The sequence below is a fragment of the Carcharodon carcharias genome, chromosome 2 (assembly GCF_017639515.1).
Source record: "Carcharodon carcharias isolate sCarCar2 chromosome 2, sCarCar2.pri, whole genome shotgun sequence".
NCBI classification, from domain to species: Eukaryota; Metazoa; Chordata; class Chondrichthyes; order Lamniformes; family Lamnidae; genus Carcharodon; species Carcharodon carcharias.
In genome coordinates this window covers 208192979-208209781 of record NC_054468.1, presented here as the reverse complement: position 1 = coordinate 208209781, position 16803 = coordinate 208192979, and the positions used below count along the sequence as shown (strand labels likewise).

General features: G+C 38.0%; 1 protein-coding gene across 2 annotated transcripts in view; it reads right to left on the bottom strand.

Moving 5' to 3' along the window:
• Positions 1-16803, bottom strand: part of LOC121294028 (exportin-5) — a 100676-nt gene that overhangs the window by 26992 nt on the left and 56881 nt on the right. Inside the window, exons 16-21 of one of the 2 annotated variants that reach the window (XM_041217528.1) lie at positions 15875-15916; positions 15692-15790; positions 12883-13082; positions 10536-10635; positions 9143-9324; positions 400-500 (exon numbers count right to left, since the gene is read on the bottom strand). In XM_041217528.1, the coding sequence (XP_041073462.1) occupies positions 400-500; positions 9143-9324; positions 10536-10635; positions 12883-13082; positions 15692-15790; positions 15875-15916 (724 nt within the window). The remainder of the gene's footprint in view (positions 1-399; positions 501-9142; positions 9325-10535; positions 10636-12882; positions 13083-15691; positions 15791-15874; positions 15917-16803) is intronic. The other variant, XM_041217537.1, reaches the window with a different exon arrangement.

Sequence of the window (16803 nt, the reverse complement as noted above, 5' to 3'; positions counted from 1 at the left end):
CAAAATCAAATAATATTTCTATTTTTGCTTTTATTAAAACATTTATGAAATAGACAAAATGTATACTTAAATCTAGAGAAGTCTTCAGGCCATTTGGATGTGCAAATTAGCAATTAAGATACCAAAAAAATATTTACTCAACTGTTGAGTATTTCTGAATTGCTTCAGTTTAGATTGGGGATTAAGTTGGGAAGTCCTACTAGACTTTAAATGGTAGATGCTTAAATTAAATGAACTATTCTTGCACCAGATCGAGCAGCTTGTGGAACCACCAGCAAACCAGTTTTTTTTTTAAACTTAGTATGTACAGGCTAATTATACCATTAGATTAGGCAGTTAACATTCAAAAGAATAAAAAAACTAAAAGCATAGAGCTTCCTTCAATTATGTTTTTTTTACCGAGAATAGCATTTTTTTCCACTTCCAGCATGTCATGGGCTTTTGTGAAGTGCGGGCTGAGCTGGGCCAACATCTCTGGCAGCCAAAGGTTATTATGTGTCCTACAAACAAGCAAACATTACAGCACTAATAAGTAACAGCTTACTTTAATTTTTCCAATCCCTTGTAGGTTATACACCATAAAGGGATGTGCAGTTCTTAACACAGGGAATAAAGTAAGGCAACTATTATAAGAGACGTTGTACCTAAAAAATCAATAAGAACTGAGGGAATTTTGAGGGATATGCCCAAATAATGAATTCCTAGAACTCTGTTCACTTTGTGGTCTCGTATTGTAGAGCTCCTATGCTAAGCCAAGCATTTGTTGAAGGCAAATGGATGATTCACTGGATGATAGCTGGGAGATGCCCTTCAAGGCCTCCACTCCAAACAAATCTGGGGACACTGTGCAAGTCTGCCGGAAGACTAATTACAGTAAAGGTCCAGTATTCAATGAGCATCAAGGCAGCAAATCTCTGCTGCGCAAAAGACTAATTACATGGAATATAATCTGTTGTCAGGAACCTTATTATTCTGATTACAGTTCATCTCAAACATTTGAAACAAATGTTGGAATTAAGGCAAAGAAAAAACAGAAATTTTGAAAATCTGAAAATTTATTGGGCATTTACAAATTAGTCAGCATGTGTCCTGATTCTTCCCACACAAATTATTAGCATGCTTCCATCCAGTTTGGTTGTCTTTCAGACATTGAACCTGCTGTATATTCCCAGCATTTTCTACTACAGATTACAAAAAATAATTTCAGGGAGGTGAGAAACTCATTCTGGACTTGCCAGTAGCTTTCATAAAACATTCATTTAAAAAGCAAAACCTGAAAAGAAATTCTCAGCCAGTTAGATAACATACAGTAACACTTTTAATTATAATCAGTTTGTGCAATTTCATACTGTTGGAGAAACCAAGTCATTAAATTCTAAACTAATTCAAAATCATTTTTCTTCTGTAAGTATATTCCGGGATATATTCAAGTACAAATACCCCCATCAAATGAAATTAAGGTCCTTACACTGTCCTAGAATAAGGTAAAGCAACATAGTTGTGCTGAGAGAACATGTATCCTATTTCCCCATTCTAACTTACGGGTCTCAGATCACTGAGCCAAGAATTTGGGAACAGGGGTGTGGGGGTGGTGTAAAAAGTCAGTCACTGCCACGTCTCCCAAAGTTGAGCACAACAAAAAGAGAAAATTCTTAATTCTTAAGTATTCCTATCCTCAAAAAAACTTGCGATACTCCAATTAATGAGACCCACTGGAATTTGCCCTCCCATTTTAATATTTTCTAATTCACCAAGGATTCACTCATCCTTTCCCATTAACTGACATTTATTTGGATCTTTCCATGCTGGAGTGCTTCAGTGAGTTAGTACACAGAAGCATCATGCACAGACAGCATTGCTGGAGAAGTCAGGGGCCTGTCTTATTCACTATGGAGAATTTTGCTAATAGAATACATAGATGATCAGAATGATACACCTTGATGAGGCAAAACCTTGGGTCTTGGGAGAAGTAACATTTTAAAGTTTATCACTTCCACACCAGGCAAAAATGCTTTTTATTTAAAATTTCTAAATAACCCTTCATGAACCTTAAGTTAAATACCTTTTCTAACAAATTTACACAGCAATCATATTCCTGTAAAATATTCTAGCAGCACATTAACAAGTAGTTTTCAAACAATATGCACAAGAATTGGCAAATGAAAATGAAAGAAGCATAAGGAAGAAAAAGAACAAGAGCAAAAGAGAAGAAAGAAAAACGGAATGGATAGACAAAAAAAACAAGTGAGCACAATAGTCAATTAACAGAAAATTTACAAGAATTCTGGGATCGCGTCACTTACCTGCACACTCAAAATCAAATTTCTACAGTCATTATAGACTCCATATACTTAAATTTAGTTCATGTTGAATAGTGATTACATGAAGACTGTTTCAAAATGGTTTTAAGTGTTTACAGGGAGCTACAAACTTTGGAATATATTTCCAGAAATTGAGGTTTTACATACTTGGTTAGAATACTATCTGACCAAAACAATATGTTATTTCAAAGTACAGATACACTTTGTATTGCACTACCTCTGCATTCTGACTCATGCTAAACTGTCAACCCAAGAAAACACTTAGTAAATGTGCCATATCTTTCTTAACTTTCAATTTAATTTCCAACTTTTAAACTTTAACTGCACATAAATCACAAGTGTTCAAGATATATAGCAAATAATTTCAATTTCAGAATATGGTTATGCAGATTTGTTTTCAACATGCAGCCAACAGGCTACTACAAAAAGCAGAAAGATTGAATAAGCAACTGTACCAGAAGTTTCACAATAATCTTGAATATATTATATTCCAAATACATTTGTTTTTCCAATTTAAAAGCATGCCACTTAAATGAATATCTGAGGGTCACACAACCATCAAAAAATCAAGACACAACTTGTGCATTGTCAAGCTGAAACAATGCTTCAATGAAGGACATGCTTTGGAAAAACTAAAAATTGATCATGAAAAGCCAAACTAATATTTAAATATAGTTCATAACCACGAAAGGAAGAACTTGCATTCCTAGTGCTTTTCATGACCTCAGGACGTACCAAAGCACTTTACAGATAATTAAGTCACTTTTGGAATGTAGTCACTGTTATAATGTAGAAAATATGGCAGCCAATATGCGCACAGCAAATTCCCATGAACAGTAGCGTGATCATTTTTAAGTGATGATGATTGAGAAGTAAATATTGACCAGGACACCAGGAATAATTCCCCTGCTCTTCTGAGAAATAGTGCCATGGGATCTTTTATGTCCACAATGTCCACTTGAGGACAAACAGGGATTCAGTTTAACATCTCATCTGAAAAATTGTAAAACACAGATAACAAGCATAACTAATTGCAATGAGAAAATATTATGGTGTGGGTGATCTACTACTTACAATTGTTAATTTTCTGGAAAAGTATCCTAGTTGTGGCTGGCTAAATTAAAATGCCTAAACCTAATTTAGCAAGGATAAATTTGGGGCACAGATGTTTCCCAAAAAAAGTAATTTCGTGAACCACTTCAATTTGGTGGATTCTCGCTTTTGATATTTACCAACTGCTATAACATGAAGTGTCTATTTTGTGTTCAGAAAACTTACATAGAACCTAGAGCAGAGAAACTAGCAATTTGGCCCAACTGATCCCTGCTGGAATTTATGTTCCACGTGAGCCTTCTTCCACTTCTTCATTTAACCCAACGAGAATATTCTATTACTTTCTCCCTAAGGTGCGTTATTTAGCTTCCCCTTAAAAGCATCTATGCTATTTGTTTCAACTACTCCTTGTGGTAGCAAATTTCACATTATTACCACACTTTGGAGAAATAGGCTTCTCCTCAATTCTCTTAGTAGGTTTATTGGTAACAACCTTATATTTATGGCTCCTAGTTTTCATTTCCCCCATAGTGGAAGCATCTTCCCTACTTCTAATCCATCAAGCTCCTTCAAAATTTTAAACCATACAAACAGGTTTGCTATCATAATGTTAGATAACAGTACAACATAATTCATGAATTACATACAGATTTTCCATATTTCAAAACAGCATGGCTAAATTCCCACCAGGACCTACTCTAATCCAAGATCCATTGCACATGTGATGCCATGCCATCAACACAGTACTGCTTGGCTACAAGTGAAGGAGAAGATAATCCAGTATGGATTATAGAAAGAATGCTGTGACAAAGGCAACATAGAGAGGCAATACAGATGACTAGGAAGCTTTAGAAGCTACAGTGGGGGACCAATTCTGCAGACACTAAAGAAACAAAAGGGTGTTGGTTAATTTTCTATTTTGCTGCAGATCTCCAATCTTCAAATCCTCAAGCACCCTTCTCTACCAGCATTTCCACTGATCAAAACTGCAATTTCCCCCAGATGTCAGATTACAAAACATATGGGCTATTAGTTTCAGTAATTCTACATTCAAATTCTCCCACCTCATGCTTAATCCGGTAGTAGCACACATCATTTAATTCAAACAATAGTTGGTCTGGACAATGTTTCAGACTCAAACTATGCAAGAAAAACTGTTTTCCGATAATTTAGCGAATAGCTTAGCCGTATGGTCTGGTATGTGGTGAAACAGGAGCTACAAATTGCTTCAGAAATCCCAGGTAGGTTATGGAAGGTAATGGTTGCCACCCATAACCATTAACCAGTGATCCTTATTAGAAGTGTGCATGCCAACATTGGATGAGGAAGGATTAAGGTTAGCCGCACCCCTCCCTCAAATGATGGCCAAGCAGGAGCACAAACACTTTCTCTTCTGCTCATTTTATCATCCATTTTGACAAGATGACTGTGCACAACAGGGTCCCAGAGAACTACACCTAACAAGGAATCAACAAGTTGCCACAGAAAAGAAAAACTGGCAGAAGTGCTCCGGCATCAAATTAAAACAAAACTTACATTTTACACTCTGGCTACCAGCACAAGAAGCCAGTCAGCCTAAATTCAGTGGTGTGAGAATGGGTGTTTTTTTTTTATATTTTGGGGAATATTGTGCTATTCTGTAAATGCGGTTAGGGGTGCGTGTGTATGCGCGTGCGTGCAAGATTTAATTAAGCTGGGCAAGAGATTGTCTGGGGGGTTTAAAACATGAAATGGGATAGAGGTGTTAAGTTTGAGGTACAAGTATTTACTTGTTATCTAAAAATGCAAATGTTAGACCTAAGTTGAAAGTTTGTTTGAATATCAAAGGGGAGCCAGAGGTAATAAGAAACATGTTTGAATCCTGGAGGAGTTCCATAGATAAACAGTAGTGGGGATATTATTTTTTATTGACCTAAAAGCAAAGAATGATGGAAACAAAGATCTTATTTTTGGAGGGATTTGAGTTTCAAAGAGGTGTGAGCACAATGGAATGGAAATGAAAGAGAAAAAAATATTTATTAGAGTTACTGTGGATAGCTGTTGACCTAGAGATGGCTGGAGATAGCTGGAGCTGTTTGAGCTGTTGAGCTATAGCTGGGAGAGGATGCAGTCTGAATCACCCATTCAGTCGCGAAAGTCATGGGCTGCAGCAAGCAGTTTTATTCTAAAGTGGATTCTACCAAATGGAAAAGGGTAAAGGTCATGTGGTATGCCTTTATTGAAGCTACAGCAGTTTGCCTTGTGTAATATACTGGATTTCATCGTAGACATCGATAACAGTGTGTTGCCTGGAAGTGTTCACTTGTGGGCTTGACCAAGTAGAGTGTTCTTCAGGGGGAATGTTTTATAAGACTAACCTTAATTGTGTAACTGTAATCTTGTATGCTTAAGCTTTCTTTTATTCTTGTTAATAAAACTTTTACTTTTAATTCTTAAAACCCCAAAAGTGTTACTGGATCTCTTACTGCCCCGATCGGTACGTCGTCTTCTCGATTTCAGAATACAAAAAACCGGTTATGGCCCTTAAGCCAAGTTTCCCTCTGGGATTTGGTTTGCGCAGCAATTAACACTGGCTGTGGTCGTAACAGTAGTGAGAAAACTTTTGAAGACCATAATCCTAGAGAAAATAAATATTCACTTGGAAAAACATAGGTTAATTAATGACAGCCAACACAGATTTGTTAAAAGCAAATTGTGCCTGACAAAACTGATTACATTCTTCAAAGAAATAACGCAGCAACGGGAGATAATGAAATTGATGCATATATGGACTTTCAAACGATTACCGATAAAGTGCCATAAAATAAACTTGTTAGCAAAATTGAAGCACATAGAATTAAAGGGGCAATGGCAGAGCGGATAGTAAATAGATTAAAGACAGAAAGAGCAGAGAGGTTATGTTGGAGCTGTATAGAACGCTAGTTAGGCTACAACAGGCATACTGTGTGCAGTTCCAGTCGCCACACTATAAGGAGGATGTGACTGCACTGGAGAAGGTGCAGAAGAGATTCACCAAGATGTTGCCTGGACTGGAGCGTTTCAGCTGTGAAGAGACTGGATAGGCTAGGGTTGTTTTCCTTAGAGCAAAGAAGGGGGGGGGGGGGGGGGGGGGACCTGATAGAGGTATACAAAATTATGAGGGGCATTGATTGGGTAGGTAGGAAGAAACTTTTCCCCTTAGTGGAGGTGTCAATACCAGGGGGCATAGATTTAAGGTAAGGGGTAGGAGGTTTAGAGGGGATTTGAGGAAATTTTTTTTCATCCAAAGGGTGGTTGGGATCTGGAACACACTGCCTGAGGAGGTGGTAGAGGCAGGAAGCCTCACAACGTTTAAGTATTTAGGTGAGCACTTGAAATGCCATAGCATACAGGGCTACGGGCCAAGTGCTGGAAAACGGGATTAGAATAGATAGGTGCTTGATGGCCAGCATGGGCACAATGGGCTGACGGGCCTGTTTCTGTGCCTTATAACTCTATGAGAAAGGTGAGTGTAATGGTCAATGGCCATTGTTTAAATTGCAGGCAAGTACAGTAGGACCAGTGCTATTTTTGAAATATACTGAACTGACTTGGGTACAGGTGGCACTCTGGAAATGCAGTAAACAGTGAGGAGGATAGTAGCAGAGTTCAGGAAGATAAACTAGTGAAACGGACAATTGGAATTTAAACCAAAGGTGTGAAGTGATGCACAAGAGGTCTGGAGGTTCACACACGCAAAACTTGACCTGCCAGTTAAAGTTATGAGGAGAGAACAGAAGCTGAGATTTCTCCCTTTGGAGCAGAGAAGGTTAAGGGGGGGATTTAATGTAGGTATTCAAAATTTAGGAGTTTTTAAACAGGAAAAAATGTTTATACTAGTGGCAGCGTCATTAACTGAAAGACACAAATTTAAGATAATTAGCAAAAGAACCAAGAGGCGATGATCTATGGTGACCTGGAATACACTGCTTGAAAAGGTGGTGGCAGCAAACTCAATAACTTTCAAAAGTGAATTGGATATACACTTAAAAAAGGAAAGGGCTATGCAGAAATTGAGAATTTTAGAAGACCCCTTTCAAATTTTATGTATAGGAAACAAAAAAGGTGTTCCAACATATATTTTTTTAAAACCTATTAAGTCTCCAATCACATATATCCATAAGAAAAAAACGTAATAATCTCCAGTATATCGTAGGCATTAGCTGGTCGCAACCAGTGGCAAGATGCCACTCTCTGCAAAACAGTAATCAGATATATTAAAATAGAAACATTCAGGGATTGACTTTTGGTGGCACACCTCCTGTCCTGATAATCTTTACAGGAGGTCAGTCCATGTTGAAGACTAGGCTTTGGTGCAACAGCCTAGGACAACTTTTTTTTGGAGCCTGGAGAAACACTTCTGCTCCTCCTCAGCCTCACAAAAATGGAAAACTTACCAGCTGCACTCATCTTTGACTGGACAGCCAAAATGGTTATCAGGACCTATGTACTTCTGACAGCCTCAATTTGATTATTTAAAGTGCTAAGCACCTGACCTAGGAAGACTGCCCAACTACCCAACAGTTAGTCCTGGCGAAGGTACGGACGTCCACACTAGAGGCAACAGGACTGCAAATCGGCCCCCACCACCATTTTTGGGGTGCTATTGTTCCATATTTGCTGGTTGGAGGCTTCAAATCTCTCCCACTGTTTGTGGATAAAATGTTGTTACAAGCCTAGAATTACATTAATAGTTGGCGTCTGCAGTCTGCAACTTTTTTTTAAAGCCAGCTGAGGCTATTAATTTGATAAGCATTTTCTTCAAGTTTAAACAAAAAGCCAGGCGAGTCTTGTATTTCCAGTCATTTTGTAAATACGCTAAATTGGGCATCTGTGGAAAAAGATGAAATTCAGAGGCATTTATCAAACAAAGTTAAACTTGTTACTAATTGGGTTAAAAATTCAGCAATTTTTAAAATTAAAAATGGAGCAATTTGTATGGGCTTAAAACGTTAACATGCTAAAACTTAGTAGTTATTTTCAAAGAATATAGAATACTAAGTGTTCGGGAAAAAGTATATTCTAAATTTAAAGTTTCAGCAATAGAAATCTTAAAAATGCATTACTAAGATTATTCGCTCAATGGAAAATTTAATGAGGCATGTGAAGGTGCACAAAACATCATGCAAAATGCATCAACAGAGGATAATTTGAAAAAGTTCTTAAATGTGGTAAATCTTTTGACTTCTGTCTTATAAAAGTAATAGGGTCATTTTGGGACAGGTGTGGTCAAAAAAATGCCAATTTTTAAAATTAAGTAGGAATACACAAAACAGTGAATCCTCAAAAATCTGGAATTCAGCAATTACCTGTAGCTCCATTTTACATGATTACTAGCAACTCTAAAGAACCTACTTACCTGACAACCTACCTGAATTTTCTTCAAACAGTAAAAAAAAAAACCAAGATTTGCAGAAAAATTCAAGTTAGGCAAGATGACTAATTTTGAAGTGGAACACGTTCTAAGTTTAAAGCTATATGGTGATTTAGGCAATGCAAAACAAATCACACCGTCTAAATTATTATTCCTTATTTTCCTAAACTGTGATGCAGTACAAAAGGTTTTAAGCAACAATATCCAAGCTCAAAATGAAAGACTTTGTGAAAGAGCACTATGCAGACTAGCTGATAGTGTACTTGTCTTGACATTTATTTTTCACTGGCTCAAGACCATGTTTTCCTGGCCTAGATCCAGTGTTGGTATAATGGCTTTGGTTTACGTGCTGCTACTCTTGTCCAACTTGATTCACCTTATCAGGGCGAGCAGGTTGTCAAGAAGTTTGATGACATGCTCAGTGCAGGCGTTGCGGTAGATCGGAGACCCGCTGGGTGTGAATCCAACCACGAACCCTCCGGCCTTTGCCTCCTCCAGGTCAGTAGGCCAGCGAGCCCGCTTCACAACTCCAAGTATGGTGTAAACACACAAGCTGATCTGTCAAAATAAGGTAAAAAGCAGAGATGAAAGCTCTCGCAAAATTTCATTGACCTTTACCAGTAGTACCTGGGGATCGTTACCTCCAGGCAGCTGTGGCATCAAATTCCTGACCGCAACAGTTAGGAACAGCGGGCTTCGATTAGGAATTTTTTTTGAGGTGGGAAAGGTTGGCAATGTGCATGAAAGTGCTAAGAATTCCAAAAGGTGGTATTACACACAGGTGCTATGCAGGTTTTCAGTACTCCATACTAAATATACATAAGTACCTTTTGGTTTCTGAAGCGAAACATCATATATACAATTAAGTCTAGATGCAGTCCAAATCCACTGCTTTTACGAGATATGGAACTGGCAATATAGGATCAGATGGACAAAATCAGACTTGACCTATTTGATACTGTACTTGGCCTAACATTTTGACCCCTATGAAAGTATATTTTCAGAAAAGAGATCTTTTTCCTCTCAACACTTCCCTCCCAAAAGGCACACTTGTCGCAGCTCCTGCCATTAAAACCTGAAGTAAACAACACATCATAAACTACACTCCTAGGTCCTCACTGTTGTAATACCAAAAAATATACAAGTTATTCCACAACCTCCCAACAGAACAGATTCTGTCCACCATAAGGAACGCTGCTACTGACAAATGAAGCTTATTTCTAATTACAAAACATCGTTCTTCATTGTCACCAGCATCTCAAGATTAAGCAACGGTATTGTACAACCCCAGTCCCTTCTCCAAAAGTCACCATAACGTGATCTGTTTGACATGACCTGTCTTGTAATTTAAAAACGTGTTTCAGACAGCTTCTATAATCTCTCCCCCATGACCCATTTTAAAAAAACACTCCACGGTACTTGATATTTTGTCATATTTTGTTCAGAATTACTGGTAGACGTCTTCATCATACATAGTGAAGAGTAGGCCTTGATATGTTCCAGGACCATCCCTTAAGAAGATTCCTGTGTTACACGGTTTCTAAATTTAAGATTGAATAAAAGATCATCTTTGATAAATTATCTGAACATTCATATATAGTAGCAGGACAGATGTTAGTTGAGTCACAAAACTAAAATGGTTCTCCAGTACTTTTGAATTTAAACGCCGTCAGTTTGATGGCACTGAATTAGCCATCCTCCTGGAATAATCCACAAACAGGTAGATGTGCAATTCATTGAGCATAGTTTAGCCACAAACACATACGTACCCGAGATCTATTGATGCCTGCTGGGTCTTCTCTAATGGGATCATCTGGAGTGACATCTGCACCAATGTACGAAAGAAACATCGCTGGATCTGAAAGCACTCTGCAACACAAAATAATCTTTAAGTACATGCACTAAAAAGAGATCAGTTTCTAAAATTACACAGGTCATCAGTTACCCCTTGCTCTTAGAAAATCAAAATTACAAGACTGCAACGCAGTTGACTTCTAATAGAGTTCCAAATATGCAAGCTCAAAATTATCTTTAGCACCAAATATTTGTTCTCAAGAATACTCATGAATTTTCTGTAAAGGTCAAGTCTGTTCAAGACTTAGACCTTGCTCTTACATCCAAGCAGATTGCTCTCACACATCTTTTGTACTCCTAGACAAAAGGAAAAGGGGATGCCAGAAGTGAGCATCCAAAGAAACATTGTATTTTTTAGTTTAAAAATCAACACAATTCCCTTTTGACCTTTCCTTTCATTCATTCATTCAAAGTTCCAAATACTCCATCTAACTCATACTTCCTTCCCTCCATGCAGTCTCATTGTTTGAAAAAGGGCAAAACAATTAATCTTCTCCAGGCTTTCAAAGTCATGGAAGCCCTCATCTTCCCAATTCTTTCCTTGCTCCTAAAATCTACAGGTTTTTTGTAGATTTTGCAAAATCATTATTTTGTAAAGATTGGCATCACAAAATTGCTACTTAGCTTACAGCCTACCATAATTCCTATACTTAAGAGAGACAGAACTTGTCCCAGGAACTATAGACCAGTCAGCTTAACGTCGATGGTAGAAAAAATAAACAGAACCCCTACTAAAGGAGAGAAGAATGATAGATACGAAAATGTAATAATGAATTTTCAGCATGAATTTCAAAAGGGGAAATCTTGTTTGGCCAACCTTATGAATATTTTGAGGAGGTAACAAAGAAAAAAAAGACAATGGTAATACATTAGATGTAATTTATTTGGATTTCTTAAAAGGCCTTCGATAAGCTGCCCCATAATAGACTAACAAATAAGGTCAGAGACTGTGGAGTCAGGGGACAAGCAGCAGAATGGATTGCTAGCTGGCTTTAATACAGAAAACCGAGAGTAGGAGTAAAGGTTAGTTATTCAGAGTGGAAGAGGTGGGAAATGGTGTTCCGCAAGGATAAGTACTGGGACCTCTACAGTTCACAACTTATCAATAATGATTTGGACTTTGGAATCAAAAACACAATTTCTAAATTTGCAAAAACTGAGGACTGTAACAAATTACAGGAGGGCATTAACAAACTTGCAGAATGGACAAATAAAGCTCAACACAGATAATTGAGGTAATACATTTTGGTAGGAAGAATAGGGAGGTTAATATTACTTGGAAGATGCAAATTTAGATGTAGTACAGGATCAAAGGATCTCAGAGTATAAGTATATCAAATCAAAGTTGCACCACAGGTTAGCAAGGCCATAAAAGAGTAAGTAGGGAACTTATGCTAAACCTGTATCAAACCTTGGTTAGACCACATTTAGAGTATTGCAGACAGTTCTGATTGCCATATTACAAAAAAGGATATAGGCACTGGAGAGGGTGCAGAGTAGATTTACAAGGGTGGTACCAGGGATATGAGGATATACACATCATCAGGAAAGGATTGATTTGCTGGGTCCCTTTTCTTTTGAAAAAGATCTGAGGGGTGACCTACAAGTCTTCAAAATTATGAAAGGTTTTGATAAGAGTAGTTACAGAGAAAATGTTTTCTTGTGGGGCGGGGCATAACTGGAAGCCGTCAATACAATATAGTTAATAAGGAATCCAACTGGGAATTCAGAAGCTTCTTTACCCAGAATGGTGAGAATGTGGAGCTCACGATCACAGGGGCTTGCTGAAGTGAGTAGTATAGATGCAATTAGGAGGAAGTTGGACAATCACATGTGGGAGAAGGGAATAAATTGATGGTTATGATGGTAGACTCAGATGAGAAAAGATGGGAGGAGACTTAGATGGAACATAAACACTGGCATGGATGGTTGGGCCAAATGGCCTGTTTCTGTGTCATATATCCTATGCAATGTATGTTATCTTAAATACTTCTCAAAGACTGATGACAAGTTACTCCTTCAACTAAGTCTCAATATTTAAAATGTTAACTTATTTAAAATAAGTTCAACCACTTGCTGGCATTTAAAATCAACTCTTAATTACTCAGCAATATCTATACCAAGTTCAGAAAAAGCATAACTTTTATATTAAGTTACAGTATAGGCACATTAATTTCAAAGGCAATTCAATATGCAGTATATATAAACATGTACTTTTGTACACCAGACATCAACTATAACAACAGTTGTTCAAAAATATACCTTTGCATCTCCTCAGACAACCAAAGGTTAGTAACAGGGGCCATGAGCTCCTCCAGGAAGGCTTTCTGTCGTTCATAATCCTTGAACTGATTGCTCAGGAGAACAAGAGATTCCATTAAAGCACACTTCTCCAACTGTGTAAGTTGTCTTTCGTCTTGCTGCAGGCGCTTGACATGGGCGTAGAACATTTCAAACACCGGCTAAAAATAGAAGAATCACCATTTCGATAAAGCTTTTGCACAATCTTGTAGAAAAGGGTAAATCCTACTGCAAAGAATGAGAATGGTATTGCAACTAAGCAACCACCTCTTTTTGTTGCTAAAAACTAGGCCAAATTTGCCAATGTAACTGTACTTCCCCAAGACAACAAACTGGATTAGCAAAAGTAATATGTGAATCAAAATGTTCTGCTTATTTCCCCTCTCCCTACCCACTCTTTTATAATACTTGTGCATCTGTGACCTGAATTAATTCTCCTGGAAAAACTAAGGACAGCACAAATCAGTACCAACTCTATGCACTCACTGAATGGCATTGGCCTATTAAAATATCACTGGTACAAAATAAATTGACATATTGTTTGCGTAGCAGCAGCTAAAATCAATTTAAAAAATCAAAGATCAGAAGCCTTCTTTCCTGCTCCAATTGTTTTCTTTCCTTGAGGCGCTAGCACTTGCTGGAGTACAGTTCCATGGGCACCCCAAATTGCCATTTTTCAAATCTATAAAACTATAGTTTTGGCAAAATACTTGTCCATGAAGTTGCAGTCATTGTCAGTTGCCCACAAATATCTCTTTCAGCAGAGACCACTGGTCAGCCATTAAAAGCAAGAATCCTAACTGTTTTGTCCTCAGACTAAAAAGTAAATAGACAAACTGTAGACATCAGATGCCATTCCAGATTAAATTAGCAAATTTAGCATAATTCAGAAATGTCCTTATCCATTTGGGAAACAGTTTGAAAGCCCTGTATGAACATACCAATTAAGAGCAGGAGTAGGCCATTTGGCCCCTTGAGCCTGCTCTGCCATTCAATAAGATCATGGCTGATCGGATTGTGGTCTCAATGCCATTATCGTGCCTACCCCTTATACTCTTTGATTCCCTTGTTAGCCAAGAATCTATCTACCTCTGCCTTAAAAATATGCCTCTACCACTCTCTGGGGAAGAGTGTTCCACAGGCTCTTGGCCCTCAGAAAAAAATTCTCTGTCTTAAATGGGAGACCCCTTATTTTTAAACTATGTTCCCTGGTTCTGGTCTCTCCCACATGGGGAAACATCTTTTCAGCATGCACTCTCAAGTTCCCTCAGGATCTTATAGGTTTCAATAAGATCACCTCTCATTCTTCTAAACTCCAATATATACAGGCCCAAGCTGTCCAACATTTCCTCAGGGGATAATCCCCTCATCTCAGGAATCAGTCAAGTGAAACTTCTCTGATCTGCTTGTAATGCAACTATGTCCTTTCTTAACTAAGGAGACAAAAACTGTGCATTACTCCAGATGAGGTCCCACCAATGCAAGCACAACTGAAGCAAAACATCCCTGCTTTTATATTCCATTCCCCTGACATTAAACAACAACATTCCATTTGCCTTCCTCATCACTTGCAATGCCTGTAAACTAACTTTTTGTGATTCATATACCAGGGCACACAGATCCATACATATGTGAGTTTGCAATCTCTCTGCATTGAGATAATATGTTGCTATTCTATTCTTCCAGTCAAAATGGACACATTCACATTTTCCCACATTATACTCACCCCCAATTTTTGCCCACTTCTATCTATATCCCTTTGCAGATCCCTTATGTCCTCTTCGGAACTAACCTTCCTACCTATCTTTGTGCCATCAGCAAAGTTAGCAATTATTCATTCAGTCCCTTCATCCAAGTCATTAATATAAATTGTAAATAGTTGAAGCCCCATCACCGATCCCTGTGGCACTCCACTCATTACATCTTTCTAAACCGAAAATGACCCATTTATGCTTACTCTGATTCCTGTTAGCTAACCAACCCTCTATCCACACTAATATGTTACCCCCTTACGCCATGAGCTCTTATTTTTAGTAACCTTTGATGTGGCACCTTGTCAAATACCTTTTGGAAATTGAAGTACATCAAGAGGTTCCTCTTTATCCATGCTGCTAGTTACGTCCTTAAAGAGCACTAGTAAATTCCTTTTCATAAAACCATGTTGACTCTGCCTGATTGCATTGAGATTTTCTAAGTGCCTGGCTATAGCTTCCTTAATAAGATTTCAGCATTTTCCCTACAATAGATGTTGAGCTCACTACCCTGTAGTTTCCTGTTTTCTGTCTTCCTCGTTTCTGGAATAGAGGAGTTACATTTACCATTTTCCAATCTAATGGGGCGCTTCCAGAATCTAGGGAAGTAATCTAGCTAGAACGGCACAGCTGAAAACGTATTTAATCAATAAGAAACAAAATAGCTTGTCAACACAGCAGGTCTAGGTTCACACAGAACAACCACTTGGAAGGTGGTACCAGAGGAAGCCCAGAACCATGAAGGTTACTCCAGCAAAGAATTAACACTGTTTGGAGAAGAGGGAGGAAAGGAAAAAGTAAATAAACTGACCAACAAAATCATCTGTTTCCAAGTAATAAATGGTTTAGTCTGGTCAACTTGGACTGGACTTGTCACTTAACAGTGACCACATGTAGAAATATTGAGAGCTTTGTGTTGGCTGAGCAAGATCATACTTTTAAATACAACTGAAGAAATAGCAAATTCAACCGCAACTTGTCAGCAATCCTTGAGAATAAGATGACCTTTTGTCACTTACCATGATCAGTTCTGGGTGATCTCTGCACATCTTGAGAATGGACGAACAAGCATGTCTACGAACATTTTTCACTGCTCTAGTTCTCGGAGCCTGCAACCCCAATAGATGCACATTCTAAGTATAGACCTGCTATCAATATTTTAGAACCAATTTTTTTTCTTTTAGTAAAGAAAGTTGTCCTACCTGGCTCTCCTCAACCACTTCAAAAGTAGCAGATGCAAAGAGCTAAAAAAAAAAAATTGAACAAATTTATACAGCTTTATATAGGTGACATTCACAAGGTTTCAGTCTTGGGAATTGTCTGCTCCCGAGTACTGGGGATGTTCCATCATTAAGCATATTCAAGGCTGGGATAGACAGATCAAGAAATATGGGGAATGGATGAGAAAGTAGAAGTGAGGCAAAATCAGCCATCATCATACTGAATGGCGGAACAGGCTTGAGGGGCCAGAGGCTGCTCTTGCTCCTTTTCCGTACATCCTTAAAACCAGCATATCAATTGATGCAAAAGGGGAAGTTGTTGGTTTAGGGATATCATTTTGTGATCCAGCAAATAGCAGCCGTTACCATAGTGCTGGGAACGATCTCTCTAAACACCATTTTATTATTTGCTTCTTGATCATAATTAGATATTTGCTGCTTGTTTCTATATTCGTCATAATAATTGCAAAAAGATTAAAAATATTGAGGTGTGATAGGATGCACACAAAAACCCGAAATCAGAAAAAAAAATTAAACAAACCTAATGCTGAAATCTGCACACACAATTGAAAATGTCGAAAAGCTGCAGATCAAATAACAAAATGTCCTTTTTTGGTAGGAGTAAAAAAAGAGAGCAAACAGAAGGGTGATTTCACTTTCACACCCTCACTGCATCCCCGTGGAAAAAAAAATCCATCGCCAGAGTTTGCTTTCCCTCTTCACATTTCTAAATCCATCACTGCAAACAATTTTACTCTGTACTTTGGGTATCCCCAATCCATTATACATTTAATGGAATATTTTGAGTATAGCAGGGGCTCAAGTGATGTCAAGTTCATGCCCTACTGCACTCTTATGGTAACTATTTACTTTTCTATATCATATGCGAGAGCACTGGGTTTCAGTTTTCA